Source organism: Piliocolobus tephrosceles, chromosome 6 (assembly GCF_002776525.5).
Source record: "Piliocolobus tephrosceles isolate RC106 chromosome 6, ASM277652v3, whole genome shotgun sequence".
In the NCBI taxonomy this organism is placed as follows: domain Eukaryota; kingdom Metazoa; phylum Chordata; class Mammalia; order Primates; family Cercopithecidae; genus Piliocolobus; species Piliocolobus tephrosceles.
The window spans coordinates 125587844-125605542 of NC_045439.1; the positions used below are offsets into that span (position 1 = coordinate 125587844).

General features: G+C 41.9%; 1 protein-coding gene across 1 annotated transcript; it reads left to right on the plus strand.

Moving 5' to 3' along the window:
• The first annotated feature begins 7066 nt into the window (after positions 1-7066).
• Positions 7067-10185, plus strand: LOC111522552 (olfactory receptor 6S1). Its single transcript, XM_023186648.1, has 2 exons — positions 7067-7180; positions 9178-10185. Exons 1-2 carry the CDS (start codon positions 7082-7084, stop codon positions 10183-10185), a joined length of 1107 nt encoding a protein of 368 aa, XP_023042416.1. The 5' UTR covers positions 7067-7081.
• The last annotated feature ends 7514 nt before the right edge of the window (positions 10186-17699 follow it).

The window sequence follows — 17699 nt, forward strand, 5'->3', positions numbered from 1 at the left end:
CAAGACCTGGTAATATTTGCATGTCAATTCAAATGGATGAATTAAGCACTATGGAGCAGATTTCTCCTGTTTGTATTTTAGACTTGTGTTTGTTTCTCTCTTTTTAAAAACTCAATTCCCTCTGCTATTTTTTCCTCCCAATAGTTCCTTTGCAATGGCCTGTCCTGAATGGCCATTGTCCTCTTAAATTCATATAATGAAGCCCTAACCCCAGTGTGATGGTATTTGGAAATGGGACCTTTGGAAAATCATTAGCATGTAAGACTGGAGCCCTCATGAAGGAAATAAGTCTCCTTATAAGAAGAAGCCACAGAACTAGCTAGCTCTTTTTCCTCCATGTGAAGGCACAGCAAGAAGACTGCCCTCTGTAAACCAGAAAGAGAGCCCCACCAAGAACCCCACCATGTTGGCTCTGGGATATCTTCCAGCCTCTAGAATGGTGAGAAATAAACGCTTGTTGTTTACCTGTTTATGGCAATTTGTTATAGCAGCCTGAACAAAGACATCCTCTTACTATGAGACTTGGTAATAGCACTCTCTCTTGTTTTGCTATGTGTTAAAGAATAAAAAGAGAGGCCGGGCGCGGTGGCTCAAGCCTGTAATCCCAGCACTTTGGGAGGCCGAGCCGGGCGGATCACGAGGTCAGGAGATCGAGACCATCCTGGCTAACCCGGTGAAACCCCGTCTCTACTAAAAAATACAAAAAACTAGCCGGGCGAGGTGGTGGGCGCCTGTAGTCTCAGCTACTCAGGAGGCTGAGGCAGGAGAATGGCGTAAACCGGGGAGGCGGAGCTTGCAGTGAGCGGAGATCCAGCCACTGCTCTCCAGCCTGGGCAACAGACAAGACCCCGTCTCAAAAAATAAATAAATAAAAAGAAAAAGAAAAAGGAAAAAAGTTTAAGATTTATATTAAAGAATTTGTCATAATGAAACAGATAGGTTCTGAAATCTGTTAACTCAATCAAATCTCCATAGGCTGGGCGGGCGCGGTGGCTCATGTCTGTAGTATCAGCATTTTGGGAGGCCGAGGCGGTGGATCACTCGAGGTCAGGAGATTGAGACCAGCTTGGCCAACACGGTGAAACCCCCTCTCTACTAAAAATACAAAAATTAGCCTGTTGTGGTGGCGCATGCCTGTAATGCCAGCTACCTCGGTGGCTGAGGAAGGAGAATCGCTTGAACCTGGGAGGCGGAGGTTGCAGTGAGCCAAGATGGCGGCACTGCACTCCAGCCTGGGTGACAGAGTGAGACTCAACGTCAAAAAAAAATAAAAAAAACAACCTCATTCTAGACTCATTCTGTGTGTATGTGTGTGTTTCTATATTGCCTCCACTCCTTTTGAACCAAAAGGCAGGTTGTTGCTGAGAAAGTTAAGTTCCTCTTGGAGTTGGTAGTTCATTATAGTTCTGGCTCGGAGTAACCCACATGGTGTTTGACATTCTCCAGTGGCTGGCTGGTTAGTTTTGTGGAACTAGAGTTTCCATATTCAGGGAAGTATTTCACACCTTTATTAATTTTTAACTGGGAAAATCGTATTCTAAAAATTCAGAGTTTTCTTGAAATAGATACTTGCTTTTTCACTACATATTTCTGAGGCTTTTTATTATGAAAAATTTCAAACATATTAAAAATAGAGAGAATAGTATGATGAATCACAGTTACAGCTGACATATAGTTCCATGAATTATGAGTTCATGGCCAAGAAAGTTTTATCTATAGCCCTCACTTTATTTTGAAGAAAATTCCAGATATCATATCATTTCGCTTTAACTCATTTTTATTTACGGAGTGTCAGTTAGATTTTTTGATACAATTTCCATTACAATAGGATTTTTACTAGTAAGGAAAATTGAAGCAAAAGAGATATCAAACAATGATTAAAGCAGACATGTAATTCAAGAATGTTGCAACTCATTCATTCAATAGATGTGTCATTCTAGTAGTCTTCTTGGTTTATACATTTTTCTTTTGTTCTCTGTGTTCTGACAGGGAAAGTTTTAACAAGAAACAAGGTGCAGAACTGTGTAAGAAAGTCTCAAGTAAATAAACAAACATTTTGTTATTTCCTTGTTTATACACAAAAAACACTGGAAGGAGGCCAAAGAACTAATGAAAATGGTTAATTGGGGAGGGGGAAGGGGTGAATAGGAATGTGGGGGACTAGAACTTTTAAATTTATACATTGTGGGGAAAAGAAAGAGAGATCAGACTGTTACTGTGTCTATATAGAAAGAAGTAGACATAAGAGACTCCATTTTGTTCTGTATTTGAGATGCTGTTAATATGTAACCCTACCCCCCACCCTGTCCTTGCAAGAGATATGTGCTGTGGTGACTGGGCTGTGCAGGGTGTGCTTTGTTAAACAAGTGCCTGAACGCAGAGTGCTTGTTAAGAGTCATCACCATTCTCTTAATCTCGAGTACCCAGGGACACATACACTGCGGAAGGTCGCGGGGACCTCTGCCTAGCAAAGCTAGGTATTGTCCAAGGTTTCTCCCCATGTGATCGTGTGAAATATGGCCTCGTGGGAAGGGAAAGACCCGATGGTCCCCCAGCCTGACACCCGTGAAGGGTCTGTGGGGAGGAAGATTAGTGTAAGAGGAAAGAAGGCCTCTGGGCAGTTGAGATAGAGAAAAGCATCTGTCTCCTGCCCGTCCCTGGGCAATGGAATGTCTCGGTGTAAAACCCGATTGTATGTTCTATTTACTGAGATAGAAGAAAATCGCCTTAGGGCTGAAAGTGGGACTTGCTAGTGGCAGTGCTACTCTTTATGCACTAAAAAGGTTTATGGAGATATTTGCATATGCATATCAAGGCACAGCACTTTTCCTTAAACTTATTCATGTCACGGAGATCTTTATTCATACGTCTTTCTGCTGACCTTCTCCCTACTATGATCCTATTGTCCTGCCACTTCCCCTTTTCCGAGATGGTAAAGATAATGATCAATAAATACTGAGGGAACTCAGAGACCGGTGCCGGCGCGGGTCCTCTGTATGCTGAGCGCCCTTCCCCTGGGCCCACTTTTTCTTTGTCTGTACTTTGTCTCTGTGTCCCATTTATTTTCTCAAGTCCCTCGTTCCACCTAACGAGAAACATGCACAGGTGTGGAGGGGCAGGCCACCCCTTCAATACATTTTTATTTTTGAACCATGTGAATATGCTTTAAAAATGAATACAATTTTTTCTTCTAAGATGGTTTACTTTCATTAAAAAAAACTAGGACATTCCTATGATCAAGTTAGTTTGAAAGTGTTGTAAGTGGCCAGTGGTGATGCCTGTAATCCCAGCACTTTGGGAGTCCAAGGCGGGCGGATCACTTGAGGCCAGGAGTTGAGACCAGTCTGGTCAACATGGTGAAACCCCATTTCTACTAAAACTACAAAAATTAGCTGGCGTGGTGGCAGACACCTATAATCCCAGCAACTCAGGAGGTTAAGGCAGAATCACTTGAACCCAGAAGGCGGAGGTAGCAGTGAGCCGAAATCGTTCCACTGCCTGGGCGACAACAGAGCAAAAACACTACATCAAAAAAAAAAGAAAAGAAAAGAAAAAGAAAGTATTATAAGCTAAATACCAAAGCCAATATCAAATGGGCAAATAGCGTTGTTTTTTGTTTTGTTTTGTTTTGTTTTGTTTTGTTTTTATATGGAGTCTTTCTCTGGAGTGTAGTGGCACTATATTGGCTCACTGCAACCTCCACCTTCCAGGCTCAAGCCATCCTCCCACCTGAGTCTCCCTAGTACTTGGGAATACAGGTGGGCACCACCAGGCCCAGATAATTTTTGTATTTTTAGTAGAGATGAGGTTTCGCCATGTTGGCCAGGCTGGTCTCGAACTCCTGGCCTCTGGTGATCCACCTGCCTTGGCCTCCCAAAGTGCTGGGATTACAGGCCTGAGCCACTGCATCTGGCCTGTGTGTTTGTTTGTTTTAAAGAAATTACCTGTCTTTGATCTCATCTATTTCTGCAGTTTCCTTAGTCCTTAAGATTTGATTAAGGTTTAAAAACATGTGTAGCTTGGCCGGGAGCGGTGGCTCATGCCTGTAATCCCAGCGCTTTGGGAGGCTGAGGCGGGTGGATCACCTGAGGTCAGGAGTTCAAGACCAGCCTGGCCAACATGGTGAAATCCCGAAACCCCGTCTCTACTAAAAATACAAAAATTAGCTGGGTGTGGTGGCGTGCCTGTAAACTCAGCTACTTGGGAGGCTGAGGCAGGAGAATTGCTTGAACCCGGGAGGTGGAGGTTGCAGTGAACCAAGACCTTACCACTGTACTTCAGCCTGGGGGACAGAGCAAGACTCTGTCTCAAAAAAAAAAAAAAAAAAAAAAAAAAAAGTATGGCTTAAATGTGCTTTACTAGTTCTTAGACGTCATGGGTCTCTTTTTCAGACCCCTCCTTCACTCAGCTTAACAAACAGGAGTTGCAGTTTCTAGCTTAGATTTTTGTTGTTGTTTGGTTTAGCTCAGCCAGTTTCTCCCAGTCTTTGCTCTCACTCCTTTAGAATCTAGTGATGACACTTCTCATGCTTCATTCCCTTTAGATATTTTCTTTTTTCTAGAAAGGAGTATGTCTAGAAAGTATGTAATTCAGCTAAACTAGTTCCCAGGAGCCCTGTGCAGTCCTCCTCTCAGTTCAAAACTTAATTGGTGCCCATCTGACAAGAGCGGCTGCTCCTCAAGTGTGGGGTTCAGAGTAGTCTAGCTCACATGCCATTTGCCAAGCACCTAGTATGTGCCAGGCCCTGTGATTGGTGCTAGAAATACAGAGATGAAAGTATTCCTGCCGTAGGAATTTAGGGTCTAGCAGAGGATACAGACAGAAAAGCAACGTTATAATACAATGGATTAAATATTAAGATTGCCATACCTCAGGTGGGAGAGTGGGTAGGGTGGTAGGACTGAGGATGGAGGGTAGGGGAAGCTGTCTCAGAAGACCGGATGTGCACTAGACTCAACTGAGTCTTAGGACAAGTGTAGGAAGAGTCAAAATTTTAGTCATGGCCATAGAATGGACACCAATGAAAAAAATGTGAACAATGGCCCAGAATTCTGAATAATGCTTTGGGTATGTGGAACATATACATTACCACTAGGAGATAAGGTGCACGGCTGGGAGAAGCAGTAGAATTAGCTAGAGGTGAAACTGGGAAATTTCCCTTATCTGATCAAGCCCATGGGGTTCCCATCATTTCCTAACCCCAAAGCCAGGGGAGGGATTCCCAATATCATTTTAAGTCATCAGGGAGAAAACACAATGTCTGTGTTACTTGGGATATAAACATCTCCCCTGGGTGTCATGCAAGAGAAAGGTGGATGATGGTCATAGCCTTCCACGGTTGAACAAGCTCCATCCTCTTCTTCATTCTCATCGTTAATGGCTCCTAAACTTTTGCAGTGACCTGGTTTGATGTAGTTAATAGACAAATGCAGAAATATTCCCCATCACCCTTTCTTGAACAAAGGATCAGTTTTTTGTTTTTTTTTTTTTTCCTACAGAGTCTAGGAAATTTCCATTGAATGGCAAATCTCCCCTGGGTCATTTAGGAATTTTTTTTTTTTTCCTTTCTCTATGGTCTTACTTTCTCACTGCCTGATTAACCTCTCTCCAAAAAGCACTGCTGCTGGCTGGGCTCCTGATATTCAGATTAATTCTGATACCTAGATTAGTTCTCATCTGAAGATATCTCCATTGGAAACTAAAGTTATGCAGGAAGGATCCCACCCTTCAGCAGTGAGATTAGTTAGAAACCAGTGACTTCAGCCTTCTCCCTCCCTGCCCTCAGGCTAATATCAGGAGTCAGGGAAGGTAGGGATCTGAAAGAAGAAAACTGATACTTTGTACAAAAGTTCCATTAGCAAAAAAAGTGAAGAGGCGGCTTTAAGTGGAACATTTTTCCACAACTAGAGATGAAACAAACTAGGTAGGTGTGCTAAGTCTTTTCAAAGATAGGAGGTAAATGGTATAACCCCTCCATATGTACCCCTTGCCTTCTACCCCCATGTTGTTTTTGTAATAACATTTCTTGTGAGATAATTGTCTTTAACTTGTGAGATAATTGAGATAATTGTCTTTCACTTGAATTATGCCTGTGAACATCTAAGACAGTGGTCACATTGCGGAAGGCATCGTTCTCTACGGGGAGGGAAGGGAGGGAAGGGTGGGGCTGATGGCTGACTTACTCATGGCCATAAGAAAGGCAGCATGACACAACCTCCCTAAGAGTAGAAAGCTCCCTTGTTCAAAAGGCAGAACGACAACCTGTGAGGAAATATACCAGAGAGGAAAGCCCAGGAGAAGAAGGAGATTATCCAATTTCTCCTTGTTTTCTCAAGTGCTTTGCCCATCCTCCCCTACTCCAAGGATGTGAACTTATTGTCAGCCTTACGGTTCACCGTGTGGGAAGGACTCCCACATGGAACAAGACTCCCAGATGGAACTTGAATCATAAAAAGGAGAAAAAAAAATTTTCAGGGTGACCTCCACCCTCATGGAGACAACAAGGACATTTAGGAGGAGGTAGGAGGAATCCCTTCCATGTTCAGAGTTGAGAACTCATCTTCCTGTCACTTAAGATATACTTTAGGTTCAGCTCAATGGTGGATTTTCACAGGGAGCAACAGAGTGCCAGACGGAGTCCTCTTTGGGGTGACCAGTCTCATCTGTTTATATTCCACTCCTTATATTCTGTGCTGTAGCCCAAAGGTACTGTGTTTACACACTGCTCTTTTCCATTGAAGACGCTTCCTTCTCTCTATCAAATGCATACTCATTTTCTAGTACTTATTTCAGGCTTTTCCTTTCTCCAGAATACTGCCTGTCTCTCTGAGTTTCAGTCTGGTTCCTTTTCTCTTTCCCTGTGGTACGCTATACTTCCCTGCAACATTCCACCTGTCACACATCTTGATTTTTCTGTCATTCTTAGTGGGCAGTGAGCTACATGAGGGTAATGGCAATGTCTTCTATCTCTGAATCTCCAATTACAGCAGCATCTGGTACATAATAAATATGAAGCAAAAGTCGAAGGACTTTACTGACAATAGGCAATTTCTATAGAAGCTGGAGGGAGCGGAGACTCTGAATGAATCCTCCGGGAGAAAGACCACAGAACTCCTTTATCCTAGAAAAAACCTCCAGACATTTTCCTGTCTGGACCTGCGGGACCCACAGGAGAGAAATTGTAAGTAAAGAGTCTAATGCTTGCTGAGAACAAAGACTGTTGGGGTGTGCTAGAGAACAATAGGGTTGGCCTGTAATCCTAGCACTTTGGGAGGCCGAGGAGGGGCAGATCACTTGAGGCCAGGAGTTCAAGACCAACCTGGCCAAGATGGCAAAACCCTGTCTCTACTAAAAATACAAAAATTATCCAGGTGTGATGACACGTGCCTGTAGTCCCAGCTGCTCAGGAGGCTGAGGCAGGAAAATCGCTGGAACTCAGGAAGTGGGGGTTGCAGTGAGCCAAGATCATGCCACTGCATTCCAGCCTGGGCAACAGTGAGACTCCATCTCAACAACAACAACAACAACAACAAAAGAGAACAATAGGGCTGACAGAGAACCAATGGTCTTAAGATCAGTTCTTACGTTTTGCATGGCTAAAGGTGTAAGAATTAAAGAAAGAAGAAAGAAACATGAAAGGTGGCTTGCCAGTCAAGACAGGTTTATTTTAGAGAAAACAAACCTGAGAGGAGCTTCTGGTCAAGTTAGGTCAGAGGCATACTCTCTTACAGACTAAGAGTTTTTAAGAATTCGGGGTGGGAGAGTTTATCAGAGGATTGGACTGCTTCTGTGTCTCTGTTGTGCTTATCTGGGAGGGACAGTTTTGTGTTTGTTCCCATACATCTTTCTGTAGCTGCAGGCATACTCCCGAGTGTACTTTTAGCTTTCCTATCTTAGTGCACCTGAAGGGAAAGAAAGGTGCTTATTAAGGCCCACCCTTTTACTGGGACCCATTATATGAGGGTGAAATTTGGCAGTTACCCAAAAGAATTTCCCTTCACCTCCCTCTGTTCCCAAACTGTGTTATCTGTGTTTTACTGTCTGCTCTCCCTGGCTGCTGGTAGTTAGAAGAGAAGTGATTTCTTTGAAATGCATGAGGCTAGAAAGGGAGCTGGAACTTAAAGTGGCAGTGTTTGTCCAAGATGATGGTGCTCCTGCTCTGTCAAAAGGGAATAAGGATTCTCCTGATACCTGAGGCATTTTTAAACAAGCGTTCTGGATATAATTGACTTGATTTTTCTAACTGGTGGCGGTCCTCAGAACTGGGAGGACTTGAATTGAAGAATAAGAATCAAAGAATAAGAACATAATTTATTATTTTATTAACAGTTACAGTCAGAAATTCATAATTTAGCTCTGACAAATGTCTGACGGGGTTTCACCATGTTGGCCAGGCTGGTCTCGAACTCCTGGCCTCAAGTGATCCACTCGCCTCAGTCTCCCAAAGAGCTGGGATTGCTGCGTCCCACCAAAAAGGGTAATTTTATATAATTTCATTAGGTATACTGATAGCCTAGATTCCTGTGATTCATTGTATAGTTGGACAGTTAAAGCACAAATTGATAATCTTCCAAGGGTAATGGCAAGCCAAGCCTAGTTTCTGGTGTCCTAACTTATAGCCAGGGGCTTTCTCTGCCACATAATTTTTAAGTTAAGTGCTAGAAACTCTTAAATTCTTTGCATTATTATATCATTTGCTCCTTACTGTATTTCACAACTGAGGAGCACAGAGAGGGTAAGTAACCTTGCCAAGGCTACTCAGCCAGTAAGTGGAGATGCAGGAATTTAAAACTAGGTAGTCTGACTCCAGTTCTGATCCCAGTTGAATGGTGATCATATTCTTCACAAAATTGTTTTTCAGATATTTTTGTCCAATTCAGATGCTCAGTGATATTGTTATTACAATAATGAGGTGTCTTATTTAAGATCTGAGAACAGGAGATGTGAAGATTGAGGAGATGGAGGCCCCTGGCATTTTCATACCTAAGTTTTGTTACCCTTTAGAGAAAATCTCCAGTGCTAAAATCAATCAGATGATGACCTGAAGTGCTTCAGATCTTAACAGGACGTACAATTGGAAAAACTGGGGATATGTGTCCCATACCATGATAAAGTAAGTTTCAGGATTGTAAGCAGAGGACCTGTTCTTACCAGGACCATGTTTTTGTTGTTGCACAGGTGGAAAAGATAATGACTCCTGATGGGAACCAAAGTAGTGATGCAACAGAGTTCGTCCTGGCAGGGTTCCCACATCTCAACAACGCAAAAGTGGAATTATTTTCTGTGTTTCTTCTTGTCTATCTCCTGATTCTGACAGGCAATGTGTTGATTGTGGGGGTGGTAAGGGCTGATACTCGGCTACAGACACCCATGTACTTCTTTCTGGGTAACCTGTCCTGCCTAGAGATTCTGCTCACTTCTGTCATCATTCCAAAGATGCTGAGCGATTTCCTCTCAAGGCAACACATTATTTCCTTTGCTGCATGTATCACTCAATTCTATTTCTACTTCTTTCTCGGGGCCTCTGAGTTCTTACTGTTGGCTGTCATGTCTGTGGATCGCTACCTAGCCATCTGTCATCCCCTGCACTACCCCTTGCTCATGAGTGGGGCTGTGTGCATTCGTGTGGCTTTGGCCTGCTGGGTGGGGGGACTCGTCCCTGTGCTTGGTCCCACAGTGGCTGTGGCCTTGCTTCCTTTCTGTAAGCAGGGTGCTGTGGTGCAGCACTTCTTCTGTGACAGTGGTCCACTGTTACGCCTGGCATGTACCAACACCAAGAAGCTGGAGGAGACTGACTTTGTCCTGGCCTCCCTTGTCATTGTATCTTCCTTGCTGATTACTGCTGTGTCCTACAGCCTCATTGTCCTGGCTGTCCGGAGTATCCCCTCTGCTTCAGGCCGTCAGAAGGCCTTCTCTACCTGTACCTCCCACTTGATAGTGGTGACCCTCTTCTATGGAAGTGCCATTTTTCTCTATGTGAGGCCTTCGCAGAGTGGTTCAGTGGACACTAACTGGGCAGTGACAGTAATAACGACATTTGTGACACCACTGCTGAATCCATTCATCTATGCCTTACGTAATGAGCAAGTCAAGGAATCTTTGAAGGACATGTTTAGGAAGGTAGTGGCAGATTTTTTAACGAATCTTTTACTTGATAAATGTCTCAATGAGAAAGCAGTAAGGTGAGAAGGTGAGAGTGAAGAGACTGGTAACTAGTCTTTTTTTTTTTTTTTTTTTTTAGAGAGAGAAAGTCTCACTCTGTCGCCCAGGATGGAGTGCAGTGGCACGATCTTGGCGCACTGCAACCTCCACCTCCTGGGTTCAAGCAATTCTCCTGCCTCAGCCTCCTGAGTAGCTGGGATTACAGGTGTCCACCACCACACCTGGCTAATTTTTGTATTTTTAGTAGAGACAGGGTTTCGCTCGATGGCCAGGCTAGTCTCAAACTCCTGGCCTCAAGTGATCCACCCACCTCAGCCTCCCAAAGTGCTGGGATTACAGGTGTGAGCCACCATGCCTGGTCTTGTTGTCATTTTTAAAAATCATATTTTGAAATCCAGCCATTCTCATTATCATGCTCCTTTCCATCATCATTATGGACATCACCAAAAGACTGAATTCTGGAACTACTAATGAATTCCCAGGTCATCAATTCACACTTCTTCTCTTTCAGGCAAAATTTCTTGATCCTAGATCATACCTAATAATAATAATGCTTATTATTATTATTGATATATCATGATCAATATCATCAACACTTCCTAAGACCTTCCAACCTGTGCGTCTTAACCTAAGAGTCCATGGTCATGTAGGGAATCTAAGGGTGGGTTTCAGAAAATGTATATGCCTGATAGGTATCTAAATTTTATGTGGTTGAATATATATGCATTTGTCTGAGAAGAGGAACCATAGCTTTAATTCAACATTTAAATCCATGTGTGCACTCTCTTCAAAAGCTAGAAACTGATTGAGAGTCTAAGTAGAGCCTTCCAACTGTTTATGCAAATCAAGAATTTTAAGAAAAACTTCCTTACAGATATAAAATGAAGTAAAAATAGATTATCTGTATGTTTTTGTATATATTTTTTAGAAAAATTTACATTTACTACTAGAGGAAACAGAGGTGAAGCAAATTTAATAAAGAGACTTAATTATTTCTCTGTGGTAATTCCAGGTGCCTTTGGAAAAGCAGATCAATGAAAGAATTCTTGAATATAGCATTTACTGTATTCTTCTGGTGTGCACTTTATTACAATGATAAAGACATCTCCACTCGTTTTCTCATTGGATTATGTTTCATTCATTTGTTCATCTTTTTACATTCTTGTATCTGTTGTGTTAAATCTTCTTTTGTTTTCAGTAAAATCAAGATTGGAAAAAGGAGCTTTCATATTAAAGAGTTAAGAATGCCACATAGGCTGGACGCGGTGGTTCACGCCTGTAATCCTAGCACTTTGGAAGGCTGAGACGGGTGGATCATCTGAGATCAGGAGTTCATAGACCAGTCTGGCCAACATGGCGAAACCCTGCCTCTACAAAAATGCAAAAATTACCTGGACGTGGTAGTGGGCACCTGTAATCGCAGCTACCGAAAAGGGCAATTTTATATAATCTCATTATATAAGGAGGGAGGAGAATCGCTGAACCCAGGGGACAGAGGTTGCAGTGAGCCAAGGTCGTGCCACGTCACTCCAGCCTGGGCGAAAGAGCAAAACTCCATCAAAAAAAAAAAGAAGAAGAATACCAAATATTGTTGTATCTACCAAGAACCAAACTTTGTAGTAAATTTTATCTGCTTTATTGGACATTTGAAAAGGGAATGGGGATTCCTATTCATGGTGCCTTTGGAAATCTTGGAAACAAATATTTATTTATTCATTTCTTCATTCAGCAAAGGTCTATGGAGAATCTTTGTTGAACACTGTGATATACGAATATATGCTAAGATGAACAAGAATAATTTGTTTGTAACCTCAAGCAGCTTGAACTTTAGAGGGGAGAACTAATGGACAGATAACAATTTAAGGGAATGTGGATAATAAGGAGGTTTACAAAAGCTGCAAAACTGGCAAACTGAGTATTAGCCTCAAAAGAGTTAGCCATAAGCATCAGTGGGCATAGAAAATAGAAATGTTTTTATCTGGTTCTATTCACAACGCATGCAAACACACTAGATAATTTTATTCCAAAATATTTCTGAGTATTAAAGAAATGGAAAGAATGATTGATTCAAAGGGTGAAAATAACTTCTGGAGTGATCTAGAAGTGTTGCCCAGAGAGGAGATGAAATAATGCCTTAAAAATTACCTAGTTTCATGAAACATAAAAATCTGAAGTCCATTCCAGCCACTGGGCAAGGAAAGGAATTCATGTAACAATTTATAGCATTTCTTGAAGTAATTGCCCCATATTATGGCAATAAAGCACGTTAAACCATCCATTTTCAACATGTGTTTCATTGTGAAAAATAACTTTGGGCTCAATTCAATAAAATTTGTTAAATACCATGTTCTAGGAAGTAAGTTGGAATGTTAGAGGTACAAATATTGGCCCCTGCCATCAAGGAATGCATAGACTTTTGGGGTAGACATAATACATATAAATATATAAATATATAATTTTTTTTCTGTTTTTGAGACGGAGTCTTGCTCTGTTGCCCAGGCTGGAAACCAATGGCATGATCTCAGCTCACTTCAACCTTTGCCTCCGGGATTCAAGTGACTCTCCTGCCTCAGCCTCCTAAGTAGGTGGGATTACAGGCACCCCCCACCAAGCCCAGGTAATTTTTGTATTTTTTAGTAGAGATGGGGTTTCCCTATGTTGGTCAGGCTGGTCTCGAACTCCTGACCTCAGGTGATCCACCCACCTCAGCCTCCCAAAGTGCTGGGATTATAGGCATGAGCCACCGCCTCTGGCCCATAAATACATAAATATATGCATACACACACATCTATCTATCTATCGATCAATTGATCTGTCCATCTACACATATGGGACTGTCGGCTAAAATGTAAAATATAATAAGACTTCTTTTTTCTTTCTTTCTTTTTGTTTTTTTGAGACAGAGCCTTGCTCTTTGCTCTTGTCACCCAGGCTGGAGTGCAATGGCGCTATCTTGGCTCACTGCAACCTCCGCCTCCGGGGTTCAAGCGATTCTCCGGTCTCAGCCTCTGGAGTAGCTGGGATTACAGTCGCCCGCCACCATGCCCAGCTAATTTTTGTATTTTTAGTAGAGGCAGGGTTTCGCCATGTTGGCCAGACTGGTCTCAAACTCCTGACCTCAGATGATCAGCCGGCCTCGATCTCCCAAAGTGCTGGGATTACGGGCGTTAACCACTGCGCCCGGGCCAAGACCATTTTAAAGTTTAAAAGTGACTCTAAGAAGATGTAATTTTACTAACAAGGCATAAGATAATTGAACATGATTATGAAGAGAAATATCACAATAAAAACTATACCAGGGAGCAAAATTTTACAAAGTATGAATACTTTGTAGTGTATCTGAGAAAGTAAATTTGGATCCATTTTTGAGAAGATAAATGTGACTATAAATTTATATAATGAACTAATTATTATACTGTGGACATAGGGGAAAAAGATTACTAAAAAAGTAAATGTTAGCCGGTGATGGTGGCTCACACCTGTAATCCCAGCACTTTGGGAGGCCAAGGCAGGCAGATCACAAGGTCAGGAGTTTGAGACCAGCCTGGCCAACATAGTGAAACCCCGTCTCTACTAAAAATAAAAAAATTAGCTGGGCATGATGGTGAGTGCCTGTAGTCCCAGCTACCTGGGAGGCTGAGGCAGGATAATCTCTTGAACTCAGGAGGCAGAGGTTGTGGTAAGCTGAGATTCCTCCACCGTACTCCAGCCTGGGCAACAGACCCAGACTGTCTCAAAACAAACAAACAAACAAAAATACAAAACTTAGCTGGGCGTGGTGGTGCCTGCATGTAGTCCCAGCTACTCAGGAGGCTGATACAGGAGAATCGCTTGAACCTGGGAGGCTGAGGTTAACAGTGAGCCAAGATTGTGCCACTGCACTCAAGTTGAGCAACAGAGTAAGACTCCGTCTCAAAAAAAAAGTAAGTGTTTTACTTTGCCAAGATTAAGATGGATCTGGTGAAATTAGCTATTCCCTTGATATAAAAAATGTATTGGTTTAATAGTACATTGACTAATCAGATTGGTAATCAGAGTTTCTCGAATTTCTTTTTTTTTTTTCAGAGATGGAGTTTCCCTCTTGTTGCCCAGGCTGGAGGGCAATGGTATGATCTCGGCTCATTGCAACCTCCACCTCCCGGGTTCAAGCGATTCTCCTGCCTCAGCCTCCCAAGTAGCTGGGATTACAGGCATGCGCCACCACACCCGGCTAATTTTGTATTTTTAGCAGAGACGGGGGTTTCTCCATGTTGGTCAGGCTGGTCTTGAACTCCCGACCTCAGGTGATCTGTTTGCCTCACCCTCCCACAGTGCTGGGATTACAAGCGTGAGCCACTGCACCCGGCTTCAATTTTCTATAAAAGTACCATGACAAGCATCTTTATTCAAACTATTATATGAAATAAATTTGCCTGAAATTTTGGTATGATAATGTGTGGATTGAGTGCACATATGAGTGTGTGCTTGCATATAACAGTGATACCAACTTGTGTGTCCATGAAAGTTTGTGATTAAATAAAAGAATAAATAAAAATCTGTTTATTGATGTTTATTTCTAAGCTTTCCTTTCTAAGATCTTACCTTCATTGACATGAAATTTGTATTTTGTTTTTAAATATACAGTTAAGACAGAATATACTTAGTTTAGAAGAAGTAGAAAATGCTTCTGTTTGCATCATTTCACATATAAAACTCTTAATAAGGCCAGGTGCAGTGGCTTATGCCTACAATCCCAGCACGTTGGAAAGCCAACAAGGGGGATTGCTTGAGCCTGGGAGTTCCAGGCTGCAGTGAGCCATGATCGCATTACTGTACTCCAGTCTGGGCTACAGGGTGAGACCTTGTCTCAAAAATTAAATAAATAAATAAAACTCTTAATGACATCATCGATAATGACAATGATGCTGAACTCAGCAAGCTTATTTTACTCCTTATACTTATCTCAGCAGAGTTTGGCACGACTGATCTTGTCCTCTTGCTTGAAATAGTGTGTTCTTTGTTATTTATTTATTTATTTATTTTATTTCAATAGTTTTAGGGGGACAGGCGGTTTTTGGTTATGTGAAGTTCTTTAGTGGTAATTTCTGAGATTTTGTGCATCCATCACCCGAGCAGTGTATACTGTAGGCAATATGAATTATTTTATCTTTTACTGCCCTCCCACCAGTTCCCCAAGTTCCCAAAGTCCATTATTTCCTCCTTATGCCTTTGCATCCTCATAGCTTAGCTCTCACTTATAAGTGAGAACATACAATATTTGCTTTTCCATTCTTGAGTTACTTCACTTACAATAATGGTCTCCAACTCCATTCATTGCCATTATTTTGTTCCTTTTTATAGCTGAGTAGTATTCCATGGTGTATATGTACCACTTTATTTTTGTTTTTTTGAGCTGGAGTCTCACTCTGACACCCAGGCTGGAGTGCAGTGGCATGTTCTTGACTCACTGTAACCTCTGCCTCCCGGATTCAAGTGATTCTCCTGCCTCAGCCTCCCAAGTAGCTGGGATTACAGGCATGCACCACCATAGAGCCGGTTAGTAGAGACAGGGTTTCACCATGTTGGCTAGGCTGGTCTTGAACTCCTGACCTCAAGTGATCCACCCACCTCCATCTCCCAAAGTGTTGGAATTACAGGCATGAGCCACCATACCCGGCCAGTACAGCACATTTTCTTTATCCACTCGTTAGTTGATGGATGTTTATGTTGGTTCCATATTTTTGCAACTGCAAATTGTGCTGCTATAAACATGTGTATGCAAGTGTCTTTTTCATATAATGACTTCTATTCCTTTGAGTAGATACTCAGTCATGGGATTGGTGGATTGAATGGTAGTTCTACTTTCAGTTCTTTAAGGAATCTCTATATTGTTTTCCATAGTGGTTGTACTAGTTTACATTCCCACCAGCAGTGTACAAATGTTCCCTTTTCACCACATCCACACCAACATCTATTATTTTTTTATTTTTTAATTATGGCCATTCTTGCAGGAGCAAGGTGGTATCTCATTGTGGTGTTAACTGTGCATTTCCCTGATAATTCATGACGTTGAGTATTTTTTCATGTTTATTGGCCACTCGTATATCTCATTTTGAGAAATGTCTATTCATGTCCTTTGCCCACTTTTTCATGGGATTATTTGCTTTTTTCTTGCTGATTTGTTTTATTTCCTGGTAAATTCTGGATATTTGAATCCTGTGTTGGATGCATAGTTCATGAATATTTTCTCTCACTCTGCGGGTTGTCTTACTCTGCCGATTATTTCCTTTGCTGTGCAGAAGCTTTTTAGTTTAATTAGGTCTCACTTATTTTTGTTTTTGCTGCATTTGCTTTTGGGTTCTTGGTAATGAATTATTTGCCTAAGTCAATGTTTAGAAGAGTAAATCTGATGCTATCTTCTAGAGTTTTTATGATTTCAGGTCTTTGATCTAAGTCTTTGATCTATCTCGAGTTGATTTTTGTATAAGGTGAGAGATGAGGATCGAATTTCATTCCTTTGCATATGGCCTGCCAATTATTCCAGCACCATTTGTTGAATAGGGTGTCCTTTCCCCACTTTATGTTTTTGTGTGCTTTTTCAAAGATTAGTTGACTGTAAGTAGTTGTTTTTTTTTTGTTTTTTGTTTTGTTTTGTTTTGTTTTGTTTTTTTGAGACGGAGTCTCGCTCTGTCACTCAGGCTAGAGTGCAGTGGCCGGATCTCAGCTCACTGCATGCTCCGCCTCCCAGGTTCACGCCATTCTCCTGCCTCAGCCTCCCGAGTACCTGGGACTACAGGTGCCCACCACCTCGCCTGCCTAGTTTTTTGCATTTTTTAGTAGAGAGGGGGTTTCACGGTGTTAGCCAGGATGGTCTGGATCTCCTGACCTTGTGATCCGCCCGTCTTGGCCTCCCAAAGTGCTGGGATTACAGGCTTGAGCCACTGCGCCTGGCCGTAGTTGGTTTTTTTTCTGGGTTCTCTATTCTGTTACATTGGTCTACATGTTTTGTTTTGTTTTATCAGTACCATGCTGTTTTGGTAACTATAGCCTTGCAGTATAGTTTGAAGACAGGTAATGTGATGCCTCCAGATTTGTTCTTTACACTTAGCTTTGCTTGGGGGCTATGCAGGCTCTTTTTTTGGATTCATGTGAATTTTAGGATTTTTTCTAGTTCTGAGAAGAATGACGACGGTATTTTGATGGGAATTGTATTGAATCCATAGATTGCTTTTGGCAGTACGATCATTTTCACAATATTGATTCTATCCATCCATGAACATGGGATGTGTTTTCATTTGTTTTTGTCATCTATGATTTCTTTCAGCAGTATTTTGTAATTTTCCTTGTAGAGATTTTTCACCTCCTTGGTTAAGCGTATTGCTATTTTATTTTTTATTTTTGAAGCTGTTGTAAAAGGGATTGAGTTCTTGATTTGATTCTCAGCTTGGTTATTGTTGATATATAGCAGTGCTACTGACTGTACATTGATATTGTATCCTGAAACTTTACTGAATGAAGGGGTGGCCTGCCCCTCCACACCTGTGGGTGCTTCTCGCTAG

Coding starts and splice junctions, on each gene's coding strand:
- LOC111522552 (XM_023186648.1), top strand. CDS start 7,082: ATGAATCCTCCGGGAGAAAGACCACAGAACTCCTTTATCCTAGAAAAA. Junction 7,181..9,177: donor GGACCCACAGGAGAGAAATT/GTAAGTAAAGAG, acceptor GTTGTTGCACAG/GTGGAAAAGATAATGACTCC.